The sequence below is a fragment of the Arvicola amphibius genome, chromosome 3 (assembly GCF_903992535.2).
Source record: "Arvicola amphibius chromosome 3, mArvAmp1.2, whole genome shotgun sequence".
NCBI lineage: Eukaryota > Metazoa > Chordata > Mammalia > Rodentia > Cricetidae > Arvicola > Arvicola amphibius.
In genome coordinates, this window is record NC_052049.1 from 172427828 (window position 1) to 172449821 (window position 21994).

The window sequence follows — 21994 nt, forward strand, 5'->3', positions numbered from 1 at the left end:
CACATCTTAGCTCAGCTCTAGGTGAACTTAGTCTATCTCACAGGGGAGCAAAAGCCTACAGGATCCTTATCAGACTCCAGGACAAAGGAATGCTCAAGATCAAAGTTGCCAGATAAAACGCTGGGCATTTGGTGAATTTTTAGTATAAATATAATCGGTACATTTGGGATTATTTGTAACTAAAAATTACGTTGTGGTGAATTGAAATCTAACTGGCCTTTTCAATTGCCAAATCCCCAACTCTTTTTAAGTCACTACACCTTTCCAGCTCCGGAGAGCTCCAATTGCTAAATGAAGAAATGGGAAGATCAGCCTTAACTCCTCCCGGAACAAACTGGATTTGACATCACTTCCTGATTTGGCCAACCGCCAGGTTACCGGAAGTGACGTCACCAGAGCTGGTAGCTTGTGATCTTCGCGAGAGAAATGATTACCGCACAGTGTTAGGTGTCGAAAAAAATTAAGGGGCTGCTATCGCCTGGATTCGCCTCCGTCCGGATCAGGAATGACTTCCAAGGTCCATGTTTATCCTTGAGACGCAAACTTACCTTTCTGTCGCGTCCAGCGCTGGAGACCGGAAGTACTCTGGGTGGGTGGAGATTCATCCGGAAATGGCAGATCTGGGGCCACTCTAAAGACCAGGATCGTGACTTAGAACTTTCATGGCTTACTGACAACCAGAAAACCTGAAAAGAGGTGTATGGAGCCCTCCGATTTCTGTATTCCTGCAGCGGATTCTCGGTGATTTGCAATTATCCTTCCCTCTTCGTCCTGTTAGATATAATCAGTCATTTAATACACTCCGAATTCCTGTTAGGTGTCAGACACTGGGCTGAAAGATCAGAGAGCTACAGCCCACCGCTCTAGAGAGATTTAAGGTCGTCCTTGTTCCTCCGAGTAGTTATAATTCCGTGACAATTCATTGATGTTTATCACTTTTCCTATCACTCTTCCCCATGAGCTACCAGATACAGCTAATTCAGCAAATGATTTTTGTTCCGTGGTCTTTGAACACAAAAGTGCAAACTGCCTGTAAACAAAAGTGAGTCTGAGCCTTCTTACCTGCTCTCGATCGCACCTTGTATCCACTATGACCCAACCATGCCACCTTCCCACATTTAAAATCAGCTGTTGGCTGGACTCAAAAAAAAAAAAATACACTTTTTTTTAACTGATGGAAAATATTTCTTCAAACATGTTTCCTTAAAACGTTCTGGATTTTTGTTGTTGTTTGAGGTTTTTGTTTGTTTTGCCATGTCCCCCAAGTACGGAAATTGCAGGCATGTACTACTGTGTAATTGAGAAGCTTTGTCACCCACCCACCTACTGTTCTAAATTTCCTTGCTTCCTGATGCTTCCTCCACTCAGCAACATCTTCCTTCCTTTTTTGTGAAATCCCTTCCGTTTTTCAACTCCATGTCCATTTTGCCGGCAACCCAGTGGGATCCTGTCTCCAAAAATATCTTTGAAAAGAAGGCAGAAGAAAGAGAGGAGGTGGGGTAGGCTGGGGAAGATGGTTCAGTAGTTAAGAGCACTGGCTGCTCTTCCAGACGACCTGGGTTCAACTCCTAGCACCCACATGGCAGTTCACACCTGCTTATAACTCCAGTTCCAAGGGATATGGCACCCTCACATATACATGCAAGCAAAAAGCACCAATACACATAAAAATAAACCTTAAAAAGAAAAAAAGAAGGGGAGAAAAAGGAAATTCCAGTTTCTGTTTGTACTCAGGACAACAGAGATAAAAGAAGGAATTAAATCCACTCAATACCATTCAGGAGTTTACAGTCCATTGTGTTTAATCTTCCTGCTGTTAAATGCATCCTGTGAATAGTTTGGGAATGGCAATCGAGTATTAAAAACCAGGTAAAGGAAAATGGGTACAGGGAGCTGGAAAGATGGTTCCAGAGTTAAGGGCAGTTGTTGCTCTTGTAAAGGTCTTGGGTTCTGTTCCTAGCACCCAAGGGGTTTACAACTATCCAGAACTCCAGTTCCAGGGAAGCCGATGCCATCTTCTGACCTCAGCCACCAGGCATTCATGTGGTGCACATACATGAGGCAAAACATTTATACGTATAAAGAAATCTTTTTTAAGAAAATGAGCACAGGGCTGGTAATGTAGCTCAACTGATGGAGAGCTTGCTTAGCATGCACAAGGCCCTGGGTCTGATCCCCAGCATCACATAAAACAGTGTTTATAGTTCATGCCTAAATCTCAACATTTAGAAATCAGGCTCTCAAAGTCATCCGGTCTATGTAGTTTGAGATCAGTTGATCAGTTTAGAATACATGAGACCTTGTCGCAAAAAACAAAAAAGAGGAAGGAAGAGAAAGAAAGGAAGGAAGGAAGGAAGGAAGGAAGGAAGAAAAAGAAAATTGGGGGGTTAAAAAGATAGCTCAGCTGTTTAGAGTGCTTGATAGTCTTGATAGTCTTTCAAAGGATAGGGGTTCAGTTCCTAGCACCCACATGGCAGCTTACAACAATCTGTAACTCAAGTTCCAAGGGATCCAATTCCCTCCTCTGGTCTCTGAGGGTACCAGGTGCACACACACATTACACTTACATACATGCAGGCAACACACACACATAGAAGTAGAAAATAATAAAACAATAAATGAATAGTACCTGAGGAGTAATACCCAGGGTTTTCTGTTGTCCTCACACACATGCACACAAATAAACATACATATTACACACACATACATAAGCTATCCGCAGGTTCAGCTTCTGGTCATGGCTTTGTTTCTGTTTCCAAAATGACAGTTTATCACTGTATCCTCCAGAGGAGATGAAATAAGACTTCACATGGTAGAGAGTTGAAGGGTCTCTTAGGAGAGGCCTTGATCTCATTTACAAAGGACATACCCTCAGGATCTAACCACCTCCCAGAATCCCCACTTTTTTGTTGTTGTTGTTGTTTGGTTTTATTTCGGGTTTTGGTGTTTTGTTTGAGACAGAGTCTCACTGTGTAGTTCGGGTTGTTCTAGAACTCACTATGTAGAACAGACTCATACAGATCTGCCTGCTTGTCTCTGGAGTGCTGGCATTAAAGGTTTGCATCACCAAACACCTGAATAAGGCTCTACTTCTTACCATTATTTCATTGAAGAACGTTAGGGGGATACAAATATCCCAACAATAGCAGAGCTCAGTGGACCTGTGTCACACCTAATGGAAGATCCTACAGACTCATTCACTGACTGGAATTCTACAGTTCTGAGGAGCTAGAATGCTGCACATTCTGGAGCTGAAATTATCTGGGGCAAATTTTAGTTCCCTTGAGTTTTCTTGTTTCTTGGGCCTGGTGTTTCTTAATATTTATTTTAGGTTATTTGTGTGTAGTGTGTGTACCTCTGTGGGGGCATATACACATGAGTATTCAAGGAAGCTAGAGTTCCCTGAAACTGAAGTTACAGTCAGTGGTGACTCCTCACCTGGCAGATTGGAACTGAACAAGGGTCCTCTGAAAGAACCAGCACACACTCTTAATCACTGAGCCATCTCTCCCGCCCTTAGTGTTTTTTGTTTTGTTTGAGACTGGGCTTCACACTATACCCCAGGTGCGGAACTCTGCATAGTCCAGGTTACCTGGAACTCATAGCAGTCCTTCTGCCTCAGCTTCTTTTGTGAGCTACCATCCCAAGCTTTTTGGTTCCTTAAAAGACACGTATCCCCTGCCTCTCTACCTGACCTAGCATCACTTTGACTACCACTTGAACCTCTGGAGTGCAGTGACTTACTAACTTACTAACGGGCCCCCAGCTTCTGCCAAAGAATGCTGTTAGGTAGCATCCGAGACAGACAGCAGGGCTTTCCTGTTTTGGTAAATGCAATGAATTATACTTTCTTCTGTGATTATAAAATTATCATATAACTGCTTCCATGGTGGGCAGTGCCAAGCAGAACAACTTGAATCCGTATTCCCTGGTCATGGTCACACATATTTAGCTCAAACCAAACTCTTGAGCCCTATGGAACAATCACTGTGTCTTGCAGTGAAGACTCATAAGAGAGAGATCCATCTTAAAATTCACAGTGAAAATATAGTGGGGCAGTGGCCTTTAATCCCAGCACTCAAGAGGTAGATGCAGGAGGATCTCTGAGTTCGAGGACAGCCTGGTCTACGGAGCAAGTTCCAGAACAGCCAGGATTACACAAAGAAATCCTGTGTCAAAAACTAAAAGGAAAATATACTGATTTTTACAATTTTATTTATAAAATTAGATTATGTGTTTATAATGTATATGTGTAGATACAAGGACATATGTGGAGGCCAGAGAACAGCTTTGTGGAGCCACATTTACATGGACTCCAGGAATCCAACTCAAGTTACCAGGGCTGTGCAGCAAGCGTTTTTACCAACGGAGCTGACTCACCAGCCCAAAATTGGTTCCATTTATGAAATATTTGAGAAAACTCAGACTTTCATCAGCTCCATATTAAGAGCAGCTGTCCCTCCTAAAGTTGCTTTAGATGTGTGTTTTGTCCTTCACTTGTCCTTGATATCCTGGACCTTGGGCCCATAGTTTCTTGTCTGCTTAGCGCCTCTTCCATACTATCTAGCCCCTAACACCTCACAGGGTCTGCACCAACCGGTCTGCTACCTGCCATGGAGCTGCTTGGTGGGACTTCCAAGGTCAGCCCTGTGTGAGGTTCTGCTGTGCCCAAGAAAGCCAGGAACTCTAGAGACAGAGCGATAGACAAGGAAAGGGTTTGTTGCTGTTTTGTGGATCTCTTTTAAGGCGCAGTGGGGAGCAGGGAGCATTCCGTGTGTGTACAGGTGCCCGTGGAGGCCAGAAGAGGGCATCAGATCCCCTGGAGCTAGAGTTACAGGTGATTGTAAAGGATCCAGCATACATGTTGGGAATAGAACTTAGAAGCGCTCTTAACCACTGAGCCATCTCTCCAGCTCCTTTGTGTTTTTATGAAGTGCTGGGGGGCAAACCCAGGGCTTCATGCATGCAACTGAGCTACATTCCCCAACAGCAATATTTCTTTCTTTTTTCTTCTCTTTTTTTTTTCTTTTCTTTTTGGTTATTGTTGTGGTTGCTATTTTTCGCCACCGCCACCCGGCTAATAATTCTTTTCTTTTAGACAGGGTTTTACTTTATAGTCTTGGCTGGTTGGGAACTGGTTGTGCAGGTCTTGAATTCTTCACAGAGATCTGCCTGTCTCTGCTTCTGGAATACTGGTATCAAAGGTATGAGACAATCATGTTTTCTTAAATTCCCAGGAGGTCCACGGTGCTCACTGACCTCTGACCAGCAAAAATACAACATCCCATAACTGGTGTGATATATCAAGAGTAATGAATTCTACTTGTGCACACCTATTTGATACTGAAAGCATTTTCACAAAAGATTCCACAAAGCTAAGCCTGGATGTACATAACCTGTAACCCTAGGAAACAGACACAGGAGGATCACACAGAGTTTGAGGCTAGCTAGTTCTACCTAGCAAGTCCAGGCCAGTCGGAACTAAGACTCAGATTTTATCTTAAACAAAATAATAAATGCATTTTTAATTTAAAAAAGGAAAGAAAGGAAAAAAGACAGAAAAGATCTAAATGTCTTAGTCGCAACAACAACCCAGGTGTTAGACTCCTATTTCCCAACATGTTAAGTTGTTCCAAATTAAAACTTTTCTTCGAGCTGGGCGGTGGTGGCGCACGCCTTTAATCCCAGCACTCGGGAGGCAGAGGCAGGCGGATCTCTGTGAGTTCGAGACCAGCCTGGTCTACAAGAGCTAGTTCCAGGACAGGCTCCAAAGCCACAGAGAAACCCTGTCTCGAAAAACCAAAAAAAAAAAAAAAAAAAAAAAAAACAACTTTTCTTCAGCTGGGAATTTTGTTTTGTAGTAAAACACTTAGCATATGTGATGCCCGGCATGGTGGTGCATGTCTATAATCCTAGCACTCAGGAAGTAGAGGCAGGATTAGAAGTTCATGGTCATCCTCACTACACAGCAGGTTAGAAGTCACATGAAATTCTTTTTTAAAAAAATAAAAGGGAAAAAAACCACAATTGATTTTTTTTAAAAAAAAAAAAAAAAAAGCTTGTTTAAAGATCTGAGCACCTGATTTTAATCACAACTAATCTCTGGTTGGTATTTTCTCTTTTTTTAAAGATTTTTTTAAATTTATTATGTATACAGTGCTTGCCTGCATGTATGCCTGCACACCAGAAGAGGGCACCAGATCTCATTATAGATGGTTGTGAGCCACCACGTGGTTGCTGGGAATTGAACTCAGGACCTCCGGAAGAGCAGCAGTGCTCTTAACCTCTGAGCCATCTCTCCAGCCCCAGGTTGGTATTTTCCTAATAACTACTTTTTAATTATAAACCTTCCTGTAACCTGTGAATGGGGCAGCTACAGGGGAAGGATCAATACATTTTAATGAACTTTACAGTTCATTAAAACGTGGAGCTGTGTGCAAGAGAGAAGAAAGCCACCCTAGTGAATTGAAGGACACACAAAACCCTTTCAATTTGGGGTGGGACCTCAAGCTTGGGGCCAGTCCTCCTCCACCATCACCCTTGGCTCTGACCTGCTAGCTATTCCCTGAGCCCTTGTCTAGTGGAAGGATGCAAGTGTGAAGTTGCTCTGCGGAAAGAAATGAGTTGGCAGTGTTGGAATGAGTTGGCAAGGTGGAACGGAAGGTGCAAAATGCTCACAGAAGCAGCTCAACTGTAGAACTGATGGGGGATCGCCAGAGTGCAGTTGTTCCTTAGGAGGTAAGAATGAGACCACAGAACCACCAGAACTTCTCTCTCTCCTCTCTCTCTCTCTCTCTCTCTCTCTCTCTCTCTCTCTCTCTCTCTCTCTCTCTCTCTCTCTCTCTCTTCTGGTTTTTCAAGACAGGGTTTCTCTGTGTAGTACTGGCTGTCCTGGAACTCTCTGTAGACCAGGCTGTCTTGAATTCAGAGATCTACCTTCCTCAGTGCCTCTCAAGTGCTAGGATTAAAGGCGTGTGTCACCACTGCCCAGCTATAGTTGTCTCTTAATAACTGGCAATAATGTCTACCAATGGGCATGGTGGTACATGCCATGGATGACAACACTCCAGAGGCAGAGGTAGGTGGATCTCTGTGAGTTTGAGCTGAGCCTGTTGTCTACATAGTGAGTTCCAAGCCAGCCAGGAGACCTTGTCTCAAGAAACCAGAGGGGAAAGGGCCAGGGAAGATGGCTCAGCAGGTAAGAACATGGTTGCTCTTCCAGAGGACTCAGGTTCAATTCACAGTCTCAGAATGATGGCTCACAACCATCTGTAACTACAGTTACAGAATATCCAACATCTGTTGTGGAATATTATTTTAATTAGGCAAAGAATATTACTTTAACTAGGCAAATGTAACTTGGTGTTTCCTTTGTTTATACTGTATTCAATGATGTAAAGGTGTGTTACATTTGTTTATGCTGCATTTGTTTAATTATGTAATTATGCTGTTTTACTTTGCCTGCCTAAGCCACCTGATTGGTCTACAAAAAGCTAAAGAGCAAATAGCTAAGTAGCTGAGGGATAGGCAGGGCTGCAAAGCAGAGAGAACAAGCAGGAGAAAGAAGAATATAGGCTGGGAGAAGAAGAGAGAAGAGAAAAGGGAGAAAGAGAGAGATACACCCAGGGCCAGAAGCCAGTCAGACACAAGAAACAGGAAAAAGGACAGGAAGGAAGTAAGGAAGCCCCAAGGCAAAACATAAAGAGAAACAGATTTAAATAAGAGCTAAGATAAGGCTGAGCATTTATAACTAATAATAAATCTCTGTGTCATTTGTGATTTGGGAGCTGGCTAGTGACCTAAAAGAAAGCCTGCTATAAACACCCTCTTCTGGCCTCAATGTGTATCCATGTGATGCATATATATACACGTAGCCAAAACACCCATAATAATATTTTAAAGTAACAATAATGTCCACCAATAATGGATTCCATAATTCCCATGGATACCAAAACCCATGGACATTAAAGTCCTGTAAAATAATATTTTGTTTGTTTACTTTGTTTTTGAGACAAGGTCTAAGTGTGTAACCCTTGGTGTCCTGGAACTCAGAGATCCACCTGTCTCTGCGTCCCCAGTGCTAAACACATGGTGTAATGATTCAGCCACACAACATAGCTGACACTTCCGGGTTCCAGGGCCAAGCTGTGTGGATAAGCCCTCAGGCAGAAGTGCCTAATGGCCCCGGGAATCTTAAATGACCCCACATGACCCATGTGCAGCATGGTTGCATCAACTATGTATGAAGCAGCTGCATGAGCCCTTACGCACATGCATGAGCTCTGTCATCTGCATATGACATAACCACGCCATCCTCCTGTGTGCATGCGCTAGGCAAACCTTAAAAGCTGGAGGCGCCATCTTCAGCACTCTCTGTATCTCTCTGCACACCGACCTTCACTAGGCTGTACACCTCCCATAAACTCCTAAGAGGGTTTGTTGCATGTTCCACGTTCCTTCTCACTCATGCCAGGTAATTTCACATGGGACACCACACCCAATCCTAAAATAGTTTTTGTATATAAGCCACATGCCTCCTTCTGTATACTTGAGATTGCCTCTTTTGTATTGGGGGGAGTTCAAGACAGGACTTCTCTGTGTAGCTTTAGAGCCTCTTCTGGAACACAGAGATCTGCCTGCCTCTCAAGTGCTGGGATTAAAGGCTTGCACCACCACCACGTGGTATATAATTCTTAATACAATATGCATGCTGTGTAATCGCTACACTGAACTGTTTAGGAGGCACCCACATGACAAGAGAGTCCTTCCATACCAGTTCAGATCTGCCCACCACAGGCTGAACTACATTATCCAGCTGAAATCCATGGGATAAAATGCAGGTTAGTTTATCAGAAAGTTTCCTGACACTTTGGAGACAATTCTGTGGGTTTTGTGATAGAGCTTCAGGTCAGTCCATATCTTTGCCTCAGAACAAGTCAGCATTGTCTGCCGACAATAGACTGTTAAATAGGAATGGTTATTTGCCCTTTGCCTTGGGAACAAGGCCAAAGTTTGAGTAGCAGAGCACTGTCTGAATCCAGTCTTAGGTGTTTGCTGTCTTCATGACCTTGAGAAACGGCTCAGAAACCCAGTCTTCCTCTTTAAAATATGCCTAAAAGAAACCGGGAAAACTAGCTTAGGCCCTGGGTTCAAACCACAACAATAAATAAACAAATCAGCCATTGGTAGGAGCAAAAGCAAGCAGAGTTTGAGACCAGCCTGGTCTACAGAGCAAGTTCCAGGACATCCAAGGCTACATAAAGAAACCCTGCCTCGAAAAACCAAAAAAGAAAGAAGTTTTTGTTTTACATTTACTTATTCACTTCGTGTGTGTACCTCCCACACCTTAAGCATCGAAGGCAAAGGGCAGTTTGAGGAAGTCTGATCTCTCCTCCACCATCCGGACTCCATGAGTGACCCTATGTCATGTCCACCTTGGTAGCAATCATTCTCACCCCTGAGTCAACTCATTGATCTCACATACATGGTTAAATAAAACCCTCAATGGGGTTGCCATAGAAGAAGTGACAATTTCATAATTTCAGAGCGATAGAAAATGTTATCTTCATTTACTTATACCATAGAACATTTATTTCCTCAGGAGCTCCCTGAGGGAATGAAGAGTTCACTTAGCAAACCAAGCAACTCATGAGGTACGCAGCAGTTATAGTGAGCTATGCACGATCTATGAGACTACTACACACAATCGCCAACAAAACCCCTACACAAAGTCACCACCTGCTTTAACTGTGTTCCGCTCCCCACCTTTGTTCTAGAGTAATTGCTCTTTCCCACACACCCTCTTTTCAAAGGCACAGAGAAGTCACCTGACTCCAGTTATTTCGAGACTCAAGGAAGCCCTGCTGGGCACTTGCACTCAGAAATGTTCTCCATTAGAATTTGTAAGGAAAAACCTGAAAAGGTGGAGGCACAGGCTTGTGATCCCAGTCCTCTGGAGGCTGAAACTGGACAACTGCCATTGGCCTAGCCCTTTTTCTGGTTTTGGTTTGTTTTTGTTTGAAGTAGTCTTACTAGATAGCATAGATTGTCCTCAGCTCAAATATTCCTCCTGTCTCAATCACCCAAGTGCTAGGATTTATGTACATATTATCATACTCAGCTCTGATATTTTTGTTTCATCTTAATAAAACAAAAAAAAATCTCACTATATATCCCTGGCTGACCACAAATTCACTAATGTAGACCAGTTCAAATGTGTGAGCTACCATTCCTGGCCTGGAGCTCTTTTTTTTTTTCCCCTTCCAAGACAGGGGTTCTCTATGAAGCGTTGGAGCCTGTCCTGGAACTTGCTCTGTAAACCAGGCTGGCCTCGAACTCACAGAGATCTGCCTGCCTCTGCCTCCTGAGTGCTGGGATTAAGGCATGCGCCACCACAGCCTGGTTTCCTAGAGCTCTTTTTAAATCCACGCAGTTCATTCCAAACTCCAGCTTCCTCTCTGCCCATTGCTCGCTGGAGCTAGCCATTTTGGGCTTTTCAAGTCTGTCCTTTCAGGCAGTGGTGTTGCTGGAGCGAAAACCAGACAAGCCCACCATAGCAGAGAAGGGAGCCAAACAGGAAGTGAAACTACGAAGTGTTTCATGACACTCTTAAAATATTTCAAAAAAAAATTTTCTTTGCGTTTTAAAAATAGTGCAGGACGCTAAGCCTTGCAAGGATGCATGCTTTGGTCCTGGGTGCAGGACACAATTCTGAAAGCCACCTTTCTAGGAGTTTTTTCTGACTGAGAACATTCGGTAGATTACGGCTGTGCCTGTGGTAATTTTTGTATGTTAATATAGACTCTTCTCACCAAAATGCCATCTCCTCGGTGGGTTTGCTTCCCAACTGCTGATAGGAAAGAACAGCCTCGTCCAGGAACAAGGAGGAGTCAGTTCGTCCTAATTGCCTGGTTCTACCTGGAAGAGATCTCATAAAGGTTTAGTCACGGAACAGTACCCCCAAAATAAAAAAAAATCACCATGTTGGCCAGTTTTATTTGTGGAAATATCAAGTAGATGGGCCCCACAGCAAAACTGCAAAGTGGGGAATCCCAGATTTCAGGTGTGACGCCATAGACATCTTAGCTGTAGCGTTGATGGAGCTAAATGTTGTGGATGATGTTAAAAGTTAAAGTGGGGCTGGAGAGCCGGCTCAGCGGCTAAGAGCACTGGCTGCTCTTCCAGAGGACCTGAGTTCAATTCCCAGCACCTACAGGTGGCTCACAGCCATCTGGAGTGGGATCTGATGTCCTCTTCTCACAGAAAGTTGTGCGTGCAGATTGAGCGCTTGTATACGTAAAACAAATCTTCAAAAAAAAAGTTAAAGTAAAGCTGGCTACTAAAAGCAAGACCGGCTTAGTTGGCTCAGCAGCTAAAAAGCACATGCACACATGCACACACTATACTTTTTAAATAGGCCTAAAATCACGATCATTTGGCTCTTGGCTACGTTTGTTCTCCCACGATTCTGATGTACTAGTCAGTCAGTCTGCAGGATCTTTACTAGAGATGGTCTTTAAAGTCCTTCAGTTCACCCAGCAGGTCCACAACAGGGCACCAGATCTGTCCTTGCCCTCAAGCGTTCACGGCAGACTGTATCCTCGGTTTTAGATTCAGAAACAATCCCTGGGAACTGAGTGCAGCAGTCTGTGGAAGATTTTTCTTGAATCGATTTGCAATTTGGAAAGTTGCCATCCATTCAGGTTGCACTCAAACCGGTTTTTTTCCCCTCCTCAAACCCCAGAACAAACTGCAGCCAGGAGCTCTGCATTGTTAGGTGCCAACGTCAGTCCAGACTTACAGTCTCGTCTTTTTCTCTCAGCCAACAATTTCTCTATGTAGACACCTCGGGTTCTTTGTTTTGTTTTGTTTTTACAGAAAGACGTGGGATTCCATTCCTAGTTATTTCCAAGAAGACTCCAATTTTGCTAGTGTTTCCATGTCGTGGTTTTCATCTTGCTCACCACAGTCCAGGTTCTATGGGACTCACACCTTCCTATTAGCTGCCGGTGAGTGAACCTTCATTAGGCTCCCCCTCCTTCTGCACTTGAAGTTAGCTATCTTCATGCGCTTTGACTCTGAAGAAGGATTTAAAGAAAGCTCTGACATACATTCTGAGCATGTATCCAATTGAAAATAAGTAACAGGTCACCCACTTTAAATTGTGTATGTTGTACTTCATTAAAATAACAAATGGAGGCCTCCTGGGTTGGTGGTGAGGTCAAGGCCCTCAGTCATGGGGTTCCCTGAGTCACCCCACGAACAGGCCACGCGGGGAGGTTTCCGCTAGTACCTGCCGCCCCAGGGACACCTGACTCTCCCTGGTAGCACTCACAAAGGAACCAGTCCCGAGGCGACCTCAACTTTCCCGCCCTCCGGAAAGGCTTTTCCGCTCCACGCCCGCAGGCCTCCCACTGCACATCCGCGAGCTGCGATCCCGGGCCGCGGAAATGTGCGCCCGCCCCGCTGACGTCATCTCCCCGCCTTCTCGGCTCGCGCCTCCGTTCCCGGCCCGCCCCCTTTCCCGGCGTTCGCCGCGGCCGAGGCTCCTCGCCCTCTGATTTTTGCTTCTCCCTTCAAGATGGCGAACACAATGAGCCGGCACAGCGCCGGTTGGCCCTGAGGTGACTGCGGAGAAGAACGGTCAGCGAGGTCCCGTCATCCCGACGCGAGAGCGTGCCCTGAGGAGGACGACGCGGCGGCCCGACTGTCAGCCGCCCTCCCGCTAGCCGCCAGCGCGGCGTCCGCACCGCTGGGGTTGGCCCTGAGCAGCCCGCCCGCTCGCTCGCCTCTCGGCCCCGCCCCGGCCCTGCGCCGCCGCGGCTGCCTCCAGCAGCAGCAGCCACCGCCGCCGCCATGAAGCTGACCGACAGCGTGCTGAGAAGCTTCCGCGTCGCTAAGGTGTTCCGCGAGAACTCGGACAAGATCAACTGCTTCGACTTCAGTCCCAATGGAGAGACGGTCATCTCCAGCAGCGACGATGACTCCATCGTGCTGTATGACTGCCAGGAGGGCAAGTGAGTGTGGCGGGGGCCGCGGGCCGGGCTCCGAGTGCCCCCCTCCTCCCCTCCGTCGCTGGTCCCCGCCTGAGGCCCCCCAGCCTGTCGCTCACTCCGCCTCCATCCTGCGGTGCTGCAGGAGCTCTTTCCTTTCTCTAAGACGATGGTGGTCGTAGTAACACCAGCCTTGCTATTGCATGTGTCTCCGGTTTCTCCCGAGCGCGCTTCCCCGTCGCTCGCCAAACCCCACCTTGACCTTGACCTTTAAACGCCGCGTCCGTGCACCCGGTGACCAGAACGGCGGCCCTTTCCGCCGCTCTCGACTGTCAGGAGGTGCGGCTCGGCTCTGAGCTCGGTGCAGAACCGTAGCAGCCGCTCTGCCCAGCAGCGGCGCCGGCTCTCTGCCCTCACGGTGGTGACCTGGATTCAGCCCTGGCACCGCGCCCGTCCCTGCCCCTCCGCTTCCCGCGCGGCCTTTCTGCCAGCAGTCCCCGCGAGATGCAGTTTTTAGCTATCAGGATTTATCGATTGTGACTGTGTGAGCGTGCTGCCCTTTGCCTGTCCCGATGCCCATGCTTGCTTACAGTTAACTTGTTAAACAGCCTCCCAGAAACTTTTCTTTGCCAGACTCATTCGAACTTGGCCGCCCCATTCTGATCAGAATGTGAGCTCCCTTTAAAACAAAGAAAGCATTCTGAACAATTTAGTGTTTCCTTTTGCATTACAAAAGAAAAAAAGTTTCCCCGGGTGTGGAGGCCCAGCCAGCAATCTCAGCTTTTGGGCGACTGGAACAGGCAGATTCTGAGTTCTGGGCTTCGTAGGCGCGCGACTCAAAACAGTCCAAAAAACCCGCCAGTGTATGGTTTGCCTGGGATTAACAAAATTCTGGATCTCGTTATGGGAGTTACATATTGGAGAACTTCCGCGGACAAGGATACTACGGTTATGTATCTTTGCTGAGCAGAGCACTTTGCCTTTTTCATAGCCCGAGTCGGGGGAGACATTGTCTGCCTAGTCTTACCCCTGTGAGTCCAAGTCCTTGATAAGCAGTGGCCTCCTTTGTAGCAGAAACTAGTTTTAGGCTAAATTTGATGTCCCTTGTCAACTTTAGCCAACATTCCCTAAGCAGATGTTTGGTTTAATTTAATAGCTACTGTTTTTAACATTATTTTGTTAAAGTTACCTATGATTTTGAACCTGTTCCTTTTATTTTTTCAAATAACAGTTTTCTTTTGGAACTTGCCTCTCTGAGTTCATCTAAAGTAAGGCTGTGTTGTAGAGTGAGCTGTCTATGATGTTTTTCCTGACTGTTTTCCTCACTGGGGCTATAATAAAGTATTATGTAACTGTCTCTGGACCGGCCTGTTGTGGGAAAGAGTTCCCTACAGTGATGGTCCTGGAGGTGAGAGAATTGCTAGCTGGACAGATAGTTATTTGAATTGATGTTCATTTTAGTGCATTGATTTTTTTTTTTTTTTTTTTTTTTTGGTTTTTTTTCAAGACAGGGTTTCCCTGTAGTTTCTAGAGCCTGTCCTGGAACTAGCTCTTGTAGACCAGGCTGGCCTCGAACTCGCAGAGATCCGCCTGCCTCTGCCTCCCGAGTGCTGGGACTACAGGCGTGCACCACCACCGCCCGGCTTGATTTTTTTTTTTTTTTTAACCCTGCTCTGACCAATCGAATTTGTTTGGAAGAGCTGGTAGAATTTAAAGTTGGGAGCTAGAAGTAATTTGAAGTTGGTTTGCTTGACATGTTTATAGTTTAGTTCAGTACATAGATTAGAATCTTTCCCCCCCCCCCCCCCCCCCGAAAAGCTGAAATGGAAATGCATATTCCTTATTGGAAGGAATAAAATGCTAACACTGTAATACAGTTTATTCATGCATAAAACCTTTTTACATGATTACAGACTTAATAGAAAGTTAACAATGTTCCAAAGAACTTTCTTGCTCAGCAGTGCCTGTGATTCCAGCACTTGGGAGACTAGGGGTAGGAATATTGGAATGCAGCATGAACTGAATAGCAAGACTCTGTCTCAAAAAAAGAAAATAAGGAGCTGGAGAGACGCTTAAGAGTATGCTTGCTGCTCCTAAAGAGGATCTGGGGTCCGTTTCCAACTCCAGCTTGGAGGTTCACTACCATCTGTAACTCTAGTTCCGGGAGATCTAACCCCTGCTTCTAACTTCCCTGATACCAGGAACACATGTGATACACAGACATACTTACAAAAGCAAACACCTATACATATAAAAATAAAGTAAGTCTTTAAAGAAAAAAACAATACTTGTTAAAAAAAATATGTTTGAAAAGAGGATCCAGGAGCTAGAGAGATGGCTCAGGGTTAAGAGCACATGCTAATCTTGCAGAGAATCTGGGTTCAGTGCCAAACCCACTTGGAAGCTCACAACTACATTCAACTCCAGTTCCAGGGGATCTGATACTCTCTTCTGACCTCCACAGACATTAGAAGTGCACAGCCCGCACTTACATAGATGCAGGCAAAACATTCGTATACATAAAGTAGATCTAACAATGTATTTTAGAAGAAAAATCCAACAATCTCAATATTTGGAACTCAGTATGTGACCATAGTGCTGCTGGCTGGCTTCAAACAGCAATTCTCCTGCCTCAGCCGCCTATGTGCTAGGATTACAAGCGTGAGCCAATAATGTTTGGCTTAAAAGAATGTTTTCTTTTTACATTTTTCTTTTGTATCAAAAGTAGTCTTTCATACAATTTTTCTTTTTGTACATTTTTATTGTGTGTGAGCTTACTGTGCGCGTATACGTCAGAGGACAGCTTGAAGGATTTGGTGTTTTCCTTCTATCAAATGAGTCCTGGGGATTGAACTCAGGTTATTGGGCAGTTGTTTTTAACCCAAAAAAAGAGATTTTGAGGATTTTTATTGTTGTTGCTTTGTTTTTGTCCACTTAAACATAATGCAGTTCATCTCTTGAGTTATATTTCAACTTGAAAGAATATAAGGGAATATTGCTTGTGGTTGGCAATACAAATTATCTAAGACATTTTGATTTTTAAATTTTATTCTAATTAACGTGTGTGTATGCGCGCGCACGCACACACACATTATACTTAGCCTTAAGACAACAGTTTCATGTAACCCAGGCTACCTTCCAACTTTTGATATATCCAAGGCTGGCCTTAAACTCCTAATCCTTCTCCTATGTTCCAAGTGCTTGATTATAGATGTGCACCACCCCACCCCACACACCAGCTGGCTTTACTGTCATTTTTTTTGTTCATACTTTGCCTACAGAATCATAGTTCTAAAGGAGCTTGCCAAAATACTTGGGGAAAAAAAGTGCATGAAAAGACACATGCAATGGTAATTTAGGCTCTTACTTTCATAATAGAACTGAAAGAAAGAAATAGCGTTCTTTCATTAAGAACAAATCTCAGTGTTTTTTAGATTTAAGACATACAGGCCTTATCTTAGTGGAACCAATCTTTTTTATACCACATGCTTTACTGCTTTGTCTTTGTTTAGTTGCAATGTTGAAGTTAGAATCCAGGACCCCATGCATGCTAGACAAGCCCTCTGTGATTGAACCATATCCCTAGCCCTGTTTTCAATTTTAGATGGGCTGAAGTACTAGGATTTCCGATAAATGCAAAGTCATCAGCCTTTTGTGTAGGCACATCCTCAACCTTACTTAATCATTAATTACCAAACACTCCAGACAGAGCTCCAGACAGTAGACTGGATCTGGTAGTATTTTATTTCACAAAAGGCAGACATATAGGAAGTATACTACAATTTGAAGAACTCTGTTTGGAATAGGTTTCATGAGGCAGAAGGCCTCAATGACTTTAACAATTGAAAAGCAAATGATTGACTTGTAGGCAGCCTGGATCACTTGATTGCTTAACCCACTGGTTCCAAAATAATTTCATATCAAGAAGGTAAACATTCTTTTGCATAAATTCAAACATTACTACAAGAGCTTGATTTCTTTTTCCTTTTTGTTTTTGAGACAGGTCTCATTTTGTAGTTTAAACTGGCCTTGAATTTGTTGTGATCCTCCTGCTGCAGCCTTTCAAATTCTGGCTGTAGGGACAGAGAGATGATGACTCAGAGGTTAAGAGCATTGCCTGCTCTTCAAAAGGTCCTGAGTTCAATTCCCAGCAACCACATGGTGGCTCACAACCATCTGTAGTGAGATCTGGTGCCCCCTACTTACTGGTCTTCAAACATACACACAGACAGAATATTGTATACATAATAAATAAATAAATAAATTCTGGCTGTAATTACAGATATGAGCCACCATGTCTGATTTAAAATTCTTCTAGACATAAATGTAAAACATGTTAAAGGTTTTCTTATTTTCTGACCTGATTTCATGTGGAGAATTCTAGCATTCAGATTTTGTTTTGTAGAGGTATTTGGGTTAAAAAAATTCTAATTTAAGCAGTATGTGACAAACATTTTGGTTATAGGTTTTTCTGAAAATTTTTTCATTTATTTTATACATGAGTACTCTAACTGCATGTATGCTTTTATGCCAAGAGATGGCATCAGATCCCCCTAGAGATCTGTGAGCCACCATTTGGTTGCTGGGAATTGATCTCAGGACCTCTGGAAGAGCAAGCAGCCAGTACTCTTAACTATTGAGCCATCTCTCCAGTCCCCTGAGACTCTTATTAGATGATCAAGGTTTGCATTAAGGGACTTTAACACATAGTTTGGAACTTTGGTGTTGGAGACACATACTTTTACATTAAAGTAAAAGAAAAAGGAACCGGGCTGGAGAGATGGCTCAGTGGTTAAGAGCACACTGGCTTGTCTTTCAGAGGACCCAGGTTCAATTCCCAGCACCCACATGGCAGCTCACAACTGTATGTAACTTTAGTGCCGGAGGGTCTGATACCCTCATACAGACACACATGTAGGCAAAACACCAATGTATATAAAATAAAAATAAATCATTTAAAAAAGAAAAGAAAAAGGAACCATGACTTAATTTTTTCTGGGGAAAGTTAGATTTGCCTCTTTTCTAAAAGGCTCAGCCGGAACTTTGTACCTCCATATAGGGAAATTGTGCATCTTCAAGAGTGAGTGATATTAGGGACATAACAGTGTTACATCTGGTTTCAATTTTGATAGATCATTTAAGAAAGTGCTTTCTGCAAGGTGGTGGTAGTGCACACCTTTAGTCCCAGAACTCAGGAGGCAGAGGCAGGTGGATCTCTGAGTTCCAGGACAGCCAGGGCTCTTACACAGAGAAACACTGTCTCAAAAAAAGAAAAAAAGTGCTTTCTGAATGAATGCTTAGGAAAATTTACTGACTTTCAGTTACTCTCATATCCTTCTGTTGTAAGTCATGATTTGTGATATTTTGTATACCTTTTTCTCAAATAAATAATAGTCTCAGAGTTTACATTTGAATTCTAGCACTGGAGAAGCCCAGGCAGGAGAATCATGAGTTCAAGGCCATCAACTACCTAGGGCCTTGGAGGCCGTGTGAGATCCTGCCTAAGCCCCCCCTTTTCTTTTGAATATTGTGTGGTAAAGAAATTGAATTTATATTTTTAGCTTCTAACTTGGACCTTGTGTTCACAAGTGAAAGACTATTATTGAAACAGTTACAATTACAGTTTTGGTGGCTGGAGAGGTGGCTTGGCTGTGAAGAGCTTGACTACACTTAGAGAAGACCTGAGTTGTCTACTCATAATGCTTGCCCCTGCCGTGTCCGTCAAGTGTTATGTGGAGAGCTCCAGTGTTTGTGATACTGGATTCTGATGGCTTTTGTTTTTCCCTCTGTTTGCTCATCAGACCAAAGAGAACCCTGTACAGTAAGAAGTATGGTGTGGACCTCATCAGATACACTCATGCAGCTAACACGGTCGTTTACAGCTCTAACAAAATAGACGGTAAGCAAGCCTTTTTAGGACACGGTCATGGTTCCTTTGAAATACTTGACAGAATATGTGTGAGAATTTGCGCTTTGGTTATAGTTGGTGTAAATATTTTCCCATAATGTTAGTAGTGCTGATTACATCTTTAAAAGTGAAAGGATGCTGGAAGCGAGCCACTGCACTTTGGAAAGACTTGGAACAGAATATGAAAATGTCTGCTTTACAATGGGGAGTAGGAAAAGGAAAAGTAGGAAGTAACTAATTATGCTTTATGATTTATACTCCTTGAAACTTGAAAGAATACTTAGAAAAAAACGAAAGGAAGACATACTTGACACAGCAATTAGTAAACTACTGGGCCTTTCCATTCTCAATGTGTGTGTGGATTAAGCCGGGTGTGACTGACATGTTACCTCTGTATCCCATCACTTGGGAGTCTGAGGCTGGAGGAAAGGCTAGCCTGGACTACGTAATGAAACCTTATCTCCAGAAACTAAAACTAAAAAAAGGCAGGTGGTTGGTATAAAGATAACTTTTACATTTCTAACTGAGGGAGAATAAAACAGAATTTGCAAATACTCTAAAGGCAAACTAGAAAGGAGACCAATGCATGAGATTAAGAGTAGTAGAAGCAGCCGGGCAGTGGTGGTGCACGCCTTTAATCCCAGCACTCGGGAGGCAGAGGCAGGCGGGTCTCTGAGTTCGAGGCCAGCCTGGTCTACAAGAGCTAGTTCCAGGATACACTCTAGAAACTACAGGGAAACCCTGTCTCGAAAAATCAAAAAAAAAAAAAAAAATAGTAGAAGTAGCCAGTTGGTGGTGTCACGTGCCTTTAATTGCAGCACTCAGAGTGCAGAGTGCTCTGTGAGTTCAAGGCCAGCCTGATCTACTAAGGGAGTTCAAGGACAGTGAGGATTGTTACACAGAGAAACCCTGTCTTGGGAGGAAAAATAGTAGAAGCATCCCAGTACTCAGGGCAGTTTACCCCTATCTGGACAGTTTAGCATTTGTAGCTAGACCCTTTCTTAAAAACAAGCAAAAAGGCTTACAAATCATTCACCTGTGCTAGTTTAGGGGAAATTAGAAGAGTTTAGCTCTTCTGTGGTCTGTATCATAAAGAATAGTGTGATGATCTTTGTGGTCTTTGATTCCAGAAATACTTACTGGGTTTTTTTTTTTTTTTCAGTAATTTTTTGAAGAATTGAAACTTTCTTTTTAATAAATGGTCTTTGCTTTTGATTGATTTCCTGTGGCATAAATTCCTAAATTGTCAGACTGTCTCAGTCATTGAACTATCACATCTTATTTTAGCCTTATTGGTACTGGTTTACTTATTTGCTTTTTGCAGTAAGATTTCTTAGTACAGAGATAGTATCACTGTAATTCAGGTTGCCCTTGATCAATGATATTCCTCCTTCATACACCTGAGTACTGAATTATAGGTGTGTGCCAGTACCCTTGGGACAAAAGAGGGCATCAGGTTGTTGCATCATGTGTTGTGAGTGCTAGGAACTACATTCAGGTCCTCTGGAAGAACAGCAAGCACTGATAACCACTGAGCCATCATCTCTCTGGCATCTAGCCCTTTCTTTTTTTTTAAGGTTTATTTTTGATCAAGTGTATATGTGCATGGAAGTGATACGTGCACATGTGAATGCAGGTGCCCACAGAGACCAGAAGGTGTCAGATCCCGGCAGTAGAATTACAGGTTGTTATTAACTCTATGGCATAGGTACTAGGGAACTGAGCTCAAGTCCTCTGCAAGTGCAGTACGTGCTCTTGGTCACAGAATAATTTCTTCTACCTCCCTCCCAATTTTGAGACACACTTTCACTGTGTAGCCCTGTCTGTCCTGGTACTCTGTATATAGACCAGTTTGACCTTAAACTCAAAGGAATCCTACTCAGTGCTAGGACTAAAGGCAAGCACCACCATGCCTGCCCATTCAGCAAGGATTACTTAAATTGCTATTTTAGTATGTCTCAAAGCAAATGAGCAGAAGTCTTTCTTTAATGAGACTTCTTTACCTAAACTTGATTTTAGTACATATCTAATTTCTATTTTTCATGTGTTTCAGAAGTAGTTTTCTAAGGAGGCAATGCTGTTGATGCTTTTGGATAAGAATAATTACTAAGATCTTGAGGGTAGATGGTTGGATGTATGGATGGATGGTTAGTTATATCTAAATAACTGGTGTATTTTTTTTGTTGGGCTACTTTTCTGAGTGGTTAAACGATCCTCCAAATATGGTACAAGCTGAGGCAGGTATGTGGCACTTGTAGCTTTGCTGCCAGGCCTCTGCTGTGGGGATGTTGCCTTTCCTGCCTCGTGTGCGTCCTGCAGAGTTCCTCCAGTGCTTCGTTCTCTTTTGCCTGATTCCAGGCTGAGGTAGTAGTTTGTACAGTTTGAGGGTCTATGATACCACCCGGTACAGGAGATAACTGTACAGGCCACTGCCTTGCCAGGAACAGCGCACCAGCTACCAGGTGGGGTGGAGAAGATGGTGAAGCCCTGCTCATCTCTAGGAGTCCAGGTAATGGGGAAGGGATCTCTTCTCTTAGGGCAGGTGAGTAGTTTCTAGCACTTGAATAACCAGAAATGCTTTATGGTTGTCATTTGAGAGACTTGGAGTTGTTCAAATAAGCCATGTAGAATTCTGTTATTGATCCTATAGGAAGGATTCCTTTTTCTCCCTCTTAGGGTAAATGCCCTTTTCTCAGACTACATCCCTGCAAGCCAAGTGTGTACAGTAATCCCAGCATTTGGGAGCCTGATGCTGGAGACTTGCTGTTAGTTTTGAGGCTAGCCTGGGCTATATGATGGATTCCAAGCCAACATTGACTATAGAATGAGACCCTGAAAAACAAAACAAACAACAATAACCACAAAACCCCTTTATAAGCCACTTGATGCTTTGGAGCTCTTTATTCTTTTTTGTTTGTTTGTCTTTGTTTTGTTTTTTGAGACAGGGTTTCTCTGTGTAACATCCCTGGCTCTCCTGAAATTTGCTTTGTGGGCCATGCTGGCCTGGAACTCACAGGAATCCACCTGCCTCTGCCTCCAAGAGTGCTGGGATTAAAGGTGTGCCGTCACACCTGCCTTGAACCTCTTATCTTGT

At 43.8% G+C, this 21994-nt stretch overlaps 1 protein-coding gene and 1 long non-coding RNA gene across 2 annotated transcripts in view; one reads left to right on the forward strand and one right to left on the reverse strand.

Moving 5' to 3' along the window:
• LOC119809057 lies at positions 1-13477 on the reverse strand. The gene is made up of 2 exons (XR_006020758.1): positions 10812-13477; positions 1-771 (listed from the first exon to the last, which is right to left on the reverse strand). It is a non-coding gene; the product is annotated as an uncharacterized LOC119809057 (long non-coding RNA).
• The window catches only part of Wdr82 (WD repeat domain 82), a 21361-nt gene continuing 11920 nt past the window's right edge, over positions 12554-21994 (forward strand). Inside the window, exons 1-2 of the mRNA XM_038321754.1 lie at positions 12554-13016; positions 18794-18891. Coding sequence (XP_038177682.1) covers positions 12856-13016; positions 18794-18891 — 259 coding nt within the window. The 5' untranslated portion in view covers positions 12554-12855. The remainder of the gene's footprint in view (positions 13017-18793; positions 18892-21994) is intronic.